This window comes from Phyllobates terribilis, unplaced genomic scaffold (assembly GCF_046119375.1).
Source record: "Phyllobates terribilis strain yellow unplaced genomic scaffold, ASM4611937v1 Scaffold_3__8_contigs__length_932513732, whole genome shotgun sequence".
Lineage (NCBI taxonomy): Eukaryota > Metazoa > Chordata > Amphibia > Anura > Dendrobatidae > Phyllobates > Phyllobates terribilis.
In genome coordinates, this window is record NW_027362763.1 from 841,957,111 (window position 1) to 841,969,937 (window position 12,827).

The following is a 12,827-nucleotide window of genomic DNA, read 5'->3' on the forward strand; positions in this document are numbered from 1 at the left end:
ATGCCCTTTAATAAGCGGGCACACGAGATAGCCCGGCAGAGCAGGAGCCACAGCGCGACTACGTTGTGTGCCGGCTATGAAGGAGAGTGAAGTCACTGCTCCCCGCGCACACAGTCCCGGCGTGGGGAGCAGTGACTTCCGGCAGCTGATCTCTCCTTGTGAGCCGCGCATGGCAGTGACGTCATGCGCAGCTCACATGGAGAGATCAGTGCAGGCAGACCGGACGCAGCGCTGGAGGAGAGAGAAGAAAGGTGAGTAGGAGTGTTTTTTTTTTTTTTTTTCTATGTGCAGCAGGACGGGGATGAGGGGTGCCATGCAGACCAGGACAGGGGATGAGGGGTGCCATGCAGACCAGGACAGGGGGTGAGGGGTGCCATGCAGACCAGGACAGGGGATGAGGGGTGCCATGCAGACCAGGACAGGGGATGAGGGGTGCCATGCATAAAAGGAAGGGTGGGGGGGGCATATATAGCAGGATGGGGGATATTGTCAGAATTGGTATATATCAATAAATACCAGTGTAAGCAGAAGACCCCCTCCCCCTTAAAAGTTCATCATGAACACATTTTTGGCTTACATTTTTTTTATTATTTTCCTCCTCTAAAACCTAGGTGCGTCTTATGGTCCGGTGCGTCTTATAGTTCGAAAAATACGGTAATTATTATTATTAAAGCACCACTCCAGTGTTTTTTTTTTTTTTTATAATTTCAGTGCTGGAGTGGTTCCAGTAATGTAAATTCTCTGCTTTTAGTATTATACTTACCAGCCAGTGTCTTCATCTCTTTGCAGCACCGCTCCGGTTCTGCGCCACCATCTTGTGACCACAACTTCTGACTGACCGGAAGTCAGAGGTAACAGTTACAAGCTCTCAGTGGAAGTCTATGAGAGCCTGGTTCTGGCTGCCATAGACTTACATTGAGTAGTGCCATCCAGCTCGCCAAGCAAACACTGGAGCGATCTGGCAGATCGCAAACTGCAGAAGATGACCGGAGTGGTGTGGTTTAAAGATGAAGATGGCGAGTGGTAAGTATAATACTATGGCAAGGGAACTTGGATTAGTGACACCACTACAACGCTGCAATAAAAAAAACAAAGCACCACTCCAGATATTTATATTATATTATATTATATTATATTATATTTGTCCACGATGCAGAAATGCTCCGGATTTTTCCTGAGCGTTTCTGCATCTCCCTGGCAGAAAAAACGCATGCGGGTTGTCAAGCACTTTTCCAAGCGATTTTAGCATCACTTGGAAAGTGCTTGACAACTTGGTCACACAATATAAATCCATGCAACCGGCATGGATTTATATAGTGTGACCAAGTTACGATGCTGCAAATGCAGCATCAATAGTAAAAAAAAAAAAAAACAAACAAAAAAAAACCCAAAACATTATACTCGCCTTCAGATGGCCCCCGGTCTCCTTAGCGATGCGTCCGGCATCTTAGACGGCTCGCGGTGGTCTGCAAGGACCTTCCATGACGTCATTTAGTCATGTGATCGTCACGCGACCGTCACCTGACCGCTGACGTCAGCGGTCGCGTGACCGTCACATGACTAAATGACGTCACGGAGGGTCCTTGCAAACCACCCCTGGAAGCTAAGGCGACAGCAGCGCCGCTCAGAGGAGACCGGGGGGCGCCGGAAAGGTGTGAGTAATGTTTTTTCTTATTTTAATTCTTTTTTAACTGCAGGTACTATGGTACCCGGGTCTGGATGAGAGTCTCCTCTTCTCCAGACCCGGGTACCATCCTCGCATTGAGCCGCATGTGCACGTGTAGTCATGCGGTCCAATGCAAGTCAATGGCGGCAAAAACGCCGCGATTCCACAAAATAAACGGTAGTGCTGCGGATTTTTCCGCAATGATAATCTGCAGCGGAAATTTCCGCAGCATGTGCACAGCACATGCGGATTATCATTGGGGAACATGGCAGACCTTTTACCAAGCGTTTTTTTAAGTGTTTCTGCGGCGGTATTACCTCTGCGGAAACGCTTAAACTCATCCTGGGCACACAGCCTACCACCTGTTTGTTTTCCCTCTATCTCTGAGTCCCCCCTCCCCCTTTTTCTTTGACAGCTTCATAGAGCCAGAGAAGGGCTGATATAGATGGAAACCAAGCAGGTGGGAGAGTGGACTTAAATGTTTGGTCCTGCCATGATGCACCAAACGCCTGTACTTGGTCTGACCAGCATTCTGCGCTGAGCCTTATAAAGCGTTTGTCATGGATTGAAAAAAGGAAAACAGAAAAACAAAAATGTTTAATATAATTCTTCATTCACACAAAAGGTGCAGATGAGCGTCCGACCCAGAGCCTGGAACAGCTCATTGACCGATAAGAAAAGCGTGGACTTTCCTGGAATTAGACATCAGATCGCAGATATCAATGTATCATTTTATTCTGCATCCTATGACCTCCATGTCTATATGGACGGCTTAGGAGGGTTGATCCTACTGACAGATTCCCTTTAAAATATAATTTCACCTGGTAAATCTTCATCTGTTTCAGCACTGCCTCTCTGGTGTTTATCTGTTCTCCTGTGATAGGACCAGCACCAAGTCCTCAGAGCTGGTCCTATGAGAGGACAGGAGTTGGTGTTTGACAGCTTTTTCTCTACTCTCCCTACAGATTGCAAGTAACTTTATCATATTGATCTTGGAGGGAAGTACAAAGTAGGCCACAGATTCCCTCTAGGCCATAGAATAGAACAATGCCTTTGTTAGGCCCATGGCTGTTCCTTAAAGGGAACTTGTCATGTAAAAAAAAAAAAAAAACCGCTATTAATTTGCAGTGTAGTAGCGTTCTGAAGCCGTGCGGCTGCCTCACTAAGAGCCGCACCGCTGAAAGGAAACTCACGTTATTCCTCGGGCTTTCTGTTAGCAGTTTTCCAGAAAGTATCAGGCCAGGTTTTTTCACTTTAACTATTCTTGTCAGTCTCGTTGACTTTGAATGAAGGCAGTGTATACACTCGATCTCTTGGGAATCCTCCATTCATAATGTTTTTCATGAATGCTGTGTTATAGGTACTTCCTATTAGTTTAGTTGGAAAACTGTTAGTTGTCACCCAATTTAAAGCACCACTCCAGTGATGATTTTTATTTCAGCGCTGGAGTGGTGCAACTAATGTAAGTTCCCTGCTTCTAGTATTACACTTGCCAACCGCAGTCTTCAGCTCTTCCCGGTGTTGCTCTGGTCCCATGCCGCCATCTTGTGACCACAACTTCTGACTGACCGGAAGTCCGAGGTAACGGTCACAAGCTCTGTGTAAATCTATGAGAGCCTTGTTCTGGCTCTCATAGACTTACATTGAGTTGAGCCTGCAGGTCACAACCTGCAGAAGAGAATCAGTGTGGCGCTGGCAACGGATGAAGATGGCATCTGGTAAGTTTAAAACTTGGGGACAGGGAACTTAGATTAGCAACACCACTCCAGCGCTGCAATAAAAAAAATCTGGAGCGGTGTTCTAAAGCGAACCTGTCAGCAGGATTTTGCAAAGTAAATTACAGGCAGTGTCATGTTGGGGCTGCTGCACTGATTAATATGATACCTGAGGTGATGAGATCCTTCTTGTGGTTCTTGTGTAATCAGTAATTGCAGTTTTGGGTTAATTATATGCCCGTGCTCCAGGGCGGGACTGTAGGCAGGAGCTTATCCTGATACTCTAGACCAGGTGAGCAAGAAAAGACCTGCCCACAGGCCGCCCCTATCTGTCTCTGTGTCTGGCTGTCTCTATGCTGAGAGGTTTCGCAAAAAAATTGCAGCTTCTGGCTTTTTCCTGCCATTTTCGCCCATCTCCGACACATTGGGCAGTGCTGGGGCATGATGGGGCTTGGCGATCCCTGCTCAACAAATCCATGATGAGCGGCGGCGTTCACTACCCCACAAATCTTGCACCACTCCCTGGCTGGGGTAAGATTGTGGCGAGGCGCACACCAATTCGTGTCTTGCCTGATTCATTAAGAGGCGTACACCTCCTAATTAATCAGGAGCCTCACAGTCCACCCTGCCCCCTCAGGGGGGGAGAAAAACCATCTTGAGGAATCTGGGCCTTTGTAATTTTGGGAATATCCCTTTTATGATGTGTTGGAACATTTTAAAAATTATCCCTGAAGCAAAGTGGTTCCAAATCTTGGATTGGGGATATTTTACTTGTTTCTGGGCCGCTCTTCAGAATTCTTAGTTTTTGTTGGATTGTTGTCTACTACAGCAGTTTCTTCATGGCAGCGGAGGAATGTGTGTTGTAACAAGTGGAGAAGATGCAATATTTCTGTCATCCGTCTGATAGTCGCTTTAGGATCCTGTTGGAGCGGTTTTACAGATTTGGTTGTTTAATTTCCTGTGTGAATGAGATTATCGGCGTTTCTGGAAGTACACTTAACCCCTAAAATTTTTAATTTTTCCGTCAGCATAGCCGTATAAGTTGTCCCTTTTTATATGATGCCATTTATTTTGACATATAAAGTTGAGAAAAATTAGGGGAAAAAATCCAAGTACAGTGAAATTGTGAGTAGAAAAAATGCAATTCCGGCATCGTGTTTTGGGTTTTGTTTTTCCTGGTTTTTAGTGTGCGGTATCATAACCTGGAAACATGATGTACCTTGTTTTTTTGGGGGGTATTTTTTTTCTATATTTTAGTGTTTAAAGAAAATTGAGAAATTTTGTAAAATGAAAAAACAAAATTTTCTTTGCCTTGCCATTTTCTGAGACCTGTAACTTTTTTCTTTTTCTGTCAATGGAGCTGTGTGAGCGCTGGTGTTTTGTATGGCAAGCTGACATTATTTTATTAATACCATGCTCGGTTTCTTTATATTTTTTTTGTTTTTGTGTACACCAAAAAACATCAATTTTTTTTTTTTTTTTTTTAAATATTATTTTTGTTTGCTTTTAAAGGGAACCTGACAGGTGATACATGCTGCCCAAACCGAGTGTAGCACTTATCAGCCACTGCTTATACGCTCACAGCCATGAATGTTTTGTCTCTGAAACACTGACTAGTGACATGCACGTATAGTCACGGACTGCCACGGTCAGCGGGCGCAGGGGACCCGCCTGTACAACTAGTAACCCGTGCACTTTGGTCCCAGGCAACTATTAAAAGTAAGTTTTTCTCTGAAACGCTGCAGCGTGTATGGAACAGGCTCAGCTCCTGAGTCCTCTGCATACAAGTGCATCTGACTTGTGCTGTACATGTGCGGCAGATGGCGGTAAGGGGTAAATTTAATGATTATCCGTAATACTCTGATCCATACATCATCATATGCTTTTTGTGGATTTTGCAGAGTACAGTGCATTGCTCCATAGAATGATCATTGTTACTTGGAAAAATAGCTAATCATTTTTGGACGTTTAAAAGGAAAAAAATGAACACAAGAACGAACATAACTAATGCAGATGGAGCAAATGCTTAGTTTACTTATCCCTTCTCACAAAACTTGTAGAAAAGCCTGGTCTTGCTGCCCTCGTACTCCAGAACTTAAAACTGCTTTTGGTTCACATTCCAGTCAAACATGTCTAAGATCTGTTCCTCTTATGCTCAGTAACTTGAAATACTATAATTTTAGTGGGCAGGTCTTCAGCATTCTGCCAGCACTATATGTGCTGGATGCTTCCCTCATGCTAAAATGCATTGCACCTGCTCATGTCCAATGGTTTGACTATCCAAAACTGAAAGCCTTTTTCATATGTGGTACTAGGCAGATAAAAGAGCAGGAAGAGAGCGACAAAGACCTGCCCTTACTACTTGTTATTTGTCTCCAGGAGCTTATTTGGGGTCATATAAAGCACACACAGTGTATAGTAAGAATAAAATAAAGTCACGGTCACCTGGTGTTCAATGCATTGGATCATATATGCACGGGCAGAGAGCAGCGGGGTCTGCGGGGCACGGGCAGAGATTTACTACTAAGCAAACCCGTAAGTGAATGCAATCAATCGAGCTCACTGATGGATCTACTTTCCTCAGTGTGATGAGCTGACTAGTTAATCATCTTGATCGGTTGCACATTTTCCCAATACATGTATATGCTGATTGCAGTGGTCCTATAGACGGAGCAATGCTCCGCACAGCCACGTGCTTTGTCTGCATCACTTGGCCTTGAATATGATTTCATTCCAAGATGGCCAAGGGTTGGCCCTTTTTATATTGAAATTCCATGTTACTAGAGGTAAGACTGTATATTAAAATATTTCAATATTAAGATAAGCAGATATGAAGGGTTCCAGTTCTGTATACGTTCTCTACAGTGAAGAGCTGAGCTATGTTGGAGCGGACTGTGCCTCATCCACGGGTTTCCTGGCATTTATCTTCTAGGATGTTGATTCTTTTCAGTTATCTATTTTTTTTCCTTTACTCAGCAGATTCTTGTTTAGTTTTAGTCTTCAGTGGAAAAGGAAATGGATTTTTCTGACCCTAACTTTCACTGTATCCAGTGTTTTAGAACAGGAAGTATTTTATCTGTGCAGTTCCCCACTGATGGCGATCACTTCCTACCAGTCTGTATTATGCTCCGCTGAGGCTTATATTAAATAGCATGGAGGGCAGCATGGAGGGCAGGGCACCAAATGGTTCTGGTGATGTCTCGTATCTCGTTCTAGAGTTGCAGATAAAGCCCCGTCCTATTCTCTCACACGTATAGTGCATGGACATGGAGTCACAGGAAGAAACGGTGCATTGGAGTGGACTACTGAATTGGGTTACATTAATAGTGCATGGGAATTTCCTACTATTTGTAAAGATTTAAAGGGGACCTAAAAGGGAACGTTAGTGGGGGGCATTCTTCTCTTATCTAAGTTGATTTCAATGCTGTGCAGCTCAATGTGGAAAATAAAAAATGGGCAGTATAGAATAAGTGTTTTTTTTTTTTTACATTTTATTTAAATCCAGATGTACCATCTCCTTTCCTTTACCATAACATAATGGTATATTCCTCATTTATGCTAGTATTTGGGAGCCTCTTTAATGGGAATATACAATTTAATGTAGGATAATTGGGGGTTCCACCTCAGAACAGGTCTCTCGTCACACCTGTTAAGGCAGGAAATGAATGCAGAGTTGGCGCCCCTGCATGGTGTTACCCATTAATTCCTACTGGTTGTTCTGGAAATATTCATGGATGCGGGTTATGCTGTATCTGTAACATTTATAGAAATGGACGCTTATATGAACTGACAAATCTCCATTCACTTCTCACCTGGATTAGCAGGTAAAGAGCACCCGGTCGTAGTTTACTGGCTGCATCGGTGACATCACTATTACCATGCTCCTCACCGCTGCTGCCAATCGCTGGGCTCAGCTGATCTACCGGTGCAGACTGCGCAAGCCGCTGAGCCCAGTGATTGGCTGAAGTAGTCGTGACGTCTTTGCTACTGATATCTTTGCAGAATCTGTGCACTGAGGCTGACTTTGTGATTTCTGTGGCTGCAGCACTGACATTGCTTAGGAAAAGTCTTCATAGTGCTGTTTGTCAATGGTGCAGACACCTGTACCTAAGGCTCTGCTCAGTCACTTGACGTTTTACATATACAGTACAGACCAAAAGTTTGGACACACCTTCTCATTTAAAGATTTTTCGCTTTTTCTGTATTTTCATGACTATGAAAATTGTACATTCACACTGAAGGCATCAAAACTATGAATTAACACATGTGGAATTATATACTTAACAAAAAAGTGTGAAACAACTGAAAATATGTCTTATATTCTAGGTTCTTCAAAGTAGCCACCTTTTGCTTTGATGACTGCTTTGCACACTCTTGGCATTCTCTTGATGAGCTTCAAGAGGTAGTCACCGGAAATGGTCTTCCAACAATCTTGAAGGAGTTCCCAGAGATGCTTAGCACTTGTTGGCCCTTTTGCCTTCACTCTGCGGTCCAGCTCACCCCAAACCATCTCGATTGGGTTCAGGTCTGGTGACTGTGGAGGCCAGGTCATCTGGCGTAGCACCCCATCACTCTCCTTCTTGGTCAAATAGCCCTTACACAGCCTGGAGGTGTGTTTGGGGTCATTGTCCTGTTGAAAAATAAATAATGGTCCAACTAAACGCAAACCGGATGGAATAGCATGCCGCTGCAAGATGCTGTGGTAGCCATGCTGGTTCAGTATGCCTTCAATTTTGAATAAATCCCCAACAGTGTCACCAGCAAAGCACCCCCACACCATCACACCTCCTCCTCCTTGCTTCACGGTGGGAACCAGGCATGTAGAGTCCATTCGTTCATCTTTTCTGCGTCGCACAAAGACACGGTTGTTGGAACCAAAGATCTCAAATTTGGACTCCTCAGACCAAAGCACAGATTTCCACTGGCCTAATGTCCATTCCTTGTGTTCTTTAGCCCAAACAAGTCTCTTCTGCTTGTTGCCTGTCCTTAGCAGTGGTTTCCTAGCAGCTATTTTACCATGAAGGCCTGCTGCACAAAGTCTCCTCTTAATAGTTGTTGTAGAGATGTGTCTGCTGCTAGAAATCTGTGTGGCATTGACCTGGTCTCTAATCTGAGCTGCTGTTAACCTGCGATTTCTGAGGCTGGTGACTCGGATAAACTTATCCTCAGAAGCAGAGGTGACTCTTGGTCTTCCTTTCCTGGGGCGGTCCTCATGTAAGCCAGTTTTTGTAGCGCTTGATGGTTTTTGCAACTGCACTTGGGGACACTTTCAAAGGTTTCCCAATTTTTCGGACTGACTGACCTTCATTTCTTAAAGTAATGATGGGCACTCGTTTTTCTTTACTTAGCTGCTTTTTTGTTGCCATAATACAAATTCTAACAGTCTATTCAGTAGGACTATCAGCTGTGTATCCACCAGACTTCTGCACAACACAACTGATGGTCCCAACCCCATTTATAAGGCAAGAAATCCCACTTATTAAACCTGACAGGGCACACCTGTGAAGTGAAAACCATTTCCGGTGACTACCTCTTGAAGCTCATCAAGAGAATGCCAAGAGTGTGCAAAGCAGTCATCAAAGCAAAAGGTGGCTACTTTGAAGAACCTAGAATATAAGACATATTTTCAGTTGTTTCACACTTTTTTTAAGTATATAATTCCACATGTGTTAATTCATAGTTTCGATGCCTTCAGTGTGAATGTACAATATTCATAGTCATGAAAATACAGAAAAATCTTTAAATGAGAAGGTGTGTCCAAACTTTTGGTGTGTGTGTGTGTGTACAAATAAATTATATTTATATTTTTATATTATATACACATTTAATAATATTGCTAGATACCTTTGCATAGAATAGGTAGGTAGCTTATACTTTCACACAGACACAGACCTGTGCTAAAGGTGCAGCCCTTCTATCATACACCTGGTAAATGGGGTCCGATCAATGTGTGCACACATGTGTATGGGAGCCGCCGTTCACACCAGATGGTTGACTTTCGTCGTAATTCTTGTTTTCTGTGATGTTTCTATACATTTTACCAGGTGACACTAAAGAAAAATTCTTCCATGTCATTGCAATGAACATGTGCTCTTTTATCCTTCAGGTCAGGTCAGTATCTGTGGATCTCAACACCGACCCATCTTTGCTGATTGATATTCCTGATGCACTAAGTGAGCGGGACAAAGTCAAGTTTACGGTCCATACAAAGGTGAGATAATTGTGAATGGGCAGCAGAGGATCCAATTACCTCTTCTTCTTTTTTTGGGGTCACCTTGACTTTGAGTTCCAGATGGTGACCACAATGGCCTTCAACGCGCCCTATAAATGGCCAGTGATGCCAAGAATTCAGTCTTTTTTTCATACTATAAGGGTAGGTTAATACGACCGTATAAAAGATTGTTCCGTGTTTCATCCAGAATAGTGGACAATTTTTTTTTCTCGCTTCTCATCCGTATGCAATTGTTTTACTCAGTTTACAGTTTCTTGTGTTATAGAATTGCATCCATAAAAATTGGATGGTATACTGTGGCATGTGATTTTTGTCTCACGCCTGTAGACTTGAATGATGAGTCTCATCCGATTTTCGGAGGAAAATCGAGCATGCACGCATGTTTGGCCAATAAACAAAATCGCTCATCTGCACTGTCCCATTGAGTAACATTGGTCCGAGTGTGATCCGTTTTTTTAAAATAGGGTCATGTACACGAGCCCCAACTTTAAGTCCTATTGCCACTTTACCTTAAAAAATCTGTACAGAATGGTGAACGATTTACACATTTTGAAATCCTCTGCTCATATATTAATTGTGCAGATTCTGCCTGGGAAAGCTGCGGATTAGCCCCATTACATTACAATGGAGCGAATTGATGTGCAAGTTTGTGGCAGGTTTTAGCTTCAATAAGCAGAAACAAAGGAATCAGAAAAGTGAAAAATGTAAGACATTGCCCATAGTAATTTTTTTTATTTTTATTATAGCGGAAATTCTTTTCAGAATATAATTTAAACATTTAATTACATATTCAAAACCATCAGATAGAAGAAAATGTTTCTGACTCCTAAACCTTTTCAGTATCGGGGCCAAACATTTTGATCTGTAGCACTGAACTCTAGAACATATTTTTCAATTTATTTTCAGACCACATTGAACACCTTTCAGAGCCCCGAGTTTTCTGTCACCCGTCAACATGAAGACTTCATCTGGTTACATGACGCCCTTACCGAGACTGAGGAGTACGCCGGAATTATTGTGAGTTCCTTAATACCAGCAGGGTAGACCTGCAAAGCCCAATTCTATAGATGTATAAAGAAAAGGGAGTAGCAGCACTCCAATTCGAGAAAAAATGATGGGGTCCACGGCGGTCTAGATGAGGGTGTGTGGTGGAATGCAAGTCCCCTGATTCGTTACAAGGCGCACTCCCTTTAATGATTCAGGCGTGTCTGATTGTGGCGTAGCAAATGTCATCGCTCATCATGAATTTGACGAGCATCGGTCTCCACGCCAAAGTTACGCACTAGCTTCATCCACTTTAACAGAGCTGGGAAACAAAAAGGCACGAGGATAAAACTACAGTGATTGGTTGTAGTCTGAAACTATGGAGCCACATAGGTGGGATACGTCATTGGAGTTATAACAAGAATCATTGCAGAGGTGTACATTGGTTTTCACATTTTATGCCAGTCCGCTCTGTAATTACATTTGTCTTCTATCAGTTACTCTTAAAATATATTTTTTGGTAAATTTAAAATGGGAAACAAGGGCGCTGCGGCACAGCTCTCGGGCGCTGCACCGCTCCATTAAATCGACCACCGCCAGAGCTGATCAGAAGTGGGGGGTGCCAGGTTTGGATCCTGATCATTCTAATATTAATGATTTATACTTAAGATGGGTCTTTAATATTAGATGTCTGAACACCTCCTTTAATATGTTGGATTATTTAAGTTTTGATTATAGGAAGAGACTCATTTATGCTCTATTCACAGGATAGATAAAGGTTTGATTGCTGTCCCCCCTCCATGGTGCACAAGCTTGACAGCTGCTGACCCACTCAGTTACTTTGTGATCACTCTCCTTGGCTGGCTCCATCAGTGGTATAGACCTTGAGTAGAGCTGGAGTGCTTGTTGTCAGTCACTGCTCCATTCAAGTGGTGGCCATAAGATCCCTATTCTTGTAATGACAATGATCCTACTGGTGGGGACCTCCAGTAATCAGACAAATATCACCCATTCTGTGGATATAGGTGATATGTTTTGATTATGGGAACATCCCTTTAATAAATCTGTATTTTGGTGATAGAATGAAGAGGGTGTAGAGGATTTTGTGTTGATTTTATATATTTTAGGGTTGGGAAACTTTTATTCTCTGTTCCTGTATCTACCAGGAACATGGATACAGACCTTCTGTTTATAGACCTGCTTCCTCTTAGTGTGTAGAAATTAAGGTTTGTTCCCATTTAGGTATTTTTTGTATTTACAATCTGCTTGTTCATCTATAGAAGAATTTCCATGAGGTTTAGTTATTTTTTCTTGTACTTGTAGATACCACCATCTCCTGCAAAACCTGATTTTGATGGGCCCAGAGACAAAATGCAGAAACTTGGAGAAGGCGAAGGCTCCATGACAAAGGATGAATTTGCCAAAATGAAGCAAGAATTAGAAGCGTATTTATCAGAACCCAATATACACACACATCGATCAGCCATAGCATTAAAACCACGTGACTAATAATGTTAGGTTTCCTTTGTGTCACTAAAACAACTCTGGCCGAAAACTGATGGAAATAGGATGGCCATTCTGTCCTCCATACAGCATCATAATGGGAAATGAGCTTTCTTAGAAATGAATTCTCGTTCGCAAATTATCGGCTTGTCTAAATGTGTAAAATATAACAATCTGTCACAGACACTGAACATTCAGTTGTGAAATATGGCTTAGGAATGATTAAAAAAAATCACAGACCGAGATAGATTACAAATATTCACTGCAACATGGCCAATAGTCATGGAAAAAACACCAGGATGTTTTGGAGGGACTGTTCCGTTCCTCAAGCCATGTATGAGCTTAATGTAAAGAGCGAAGCCCCGATTCATCAAGCTCTTATGCCAAAAAAGTGGAGTAAAGATTTGAAAAGTCTTAAAATATTGGTGCCAAAATTGTTGAAACTTATGGCGTTTTAACACCAGTTTCCAGTACGTCCCCATGACAGCACCATAGGAGAAGTAATCCCATATCCTGTGTAGGGACAGGAAGCACAAGAGGTTAAAAGCCTTCCCACCCCCAACCTCCTCAGTGTTTCTCCTGTCCCTACACAGGAGAGGGAGTACAGGAGGATCGCTCGTGCAGGAACACTGAAGAAAAGGTTTTTACCTCGAGGGACCTCGGGGGATCGGGGGGGCCGCGGCTCTCTCCTTCCCGCCGTCAAGCGGGTCCTGGGCCGACACTCCCT

General features: G+C 43.0%; 1 protein-coding gene across 1 annotated transcript in view; it reads left to right on the top strand.

The window, feature by feature from the left end:
* SNX5 (sorting nexin 5) overlaps positions 1-12,827 on the top strand; it is a 91,151-nt gene that overhangs the window by 24,218 nt on the left and 54,106 nt on the right. Inside the window, exons 2-4 of the mRNA XM_073672489.1 lie at positions 9,488-9,592; positions 10,520-10,630; positions 11,921-12,042. Coding sequence (XP_073528590.1) covers positions 9,488-9,592; positions 10,520-10,630; positions 11,921-12,042 — 338 coding nt within the window. The remainder of the gene's footprint in view (positions 1-9,487; positions 9,593-10,519; positions 10,631-11,920; positions 12,043-12,827) is intronic.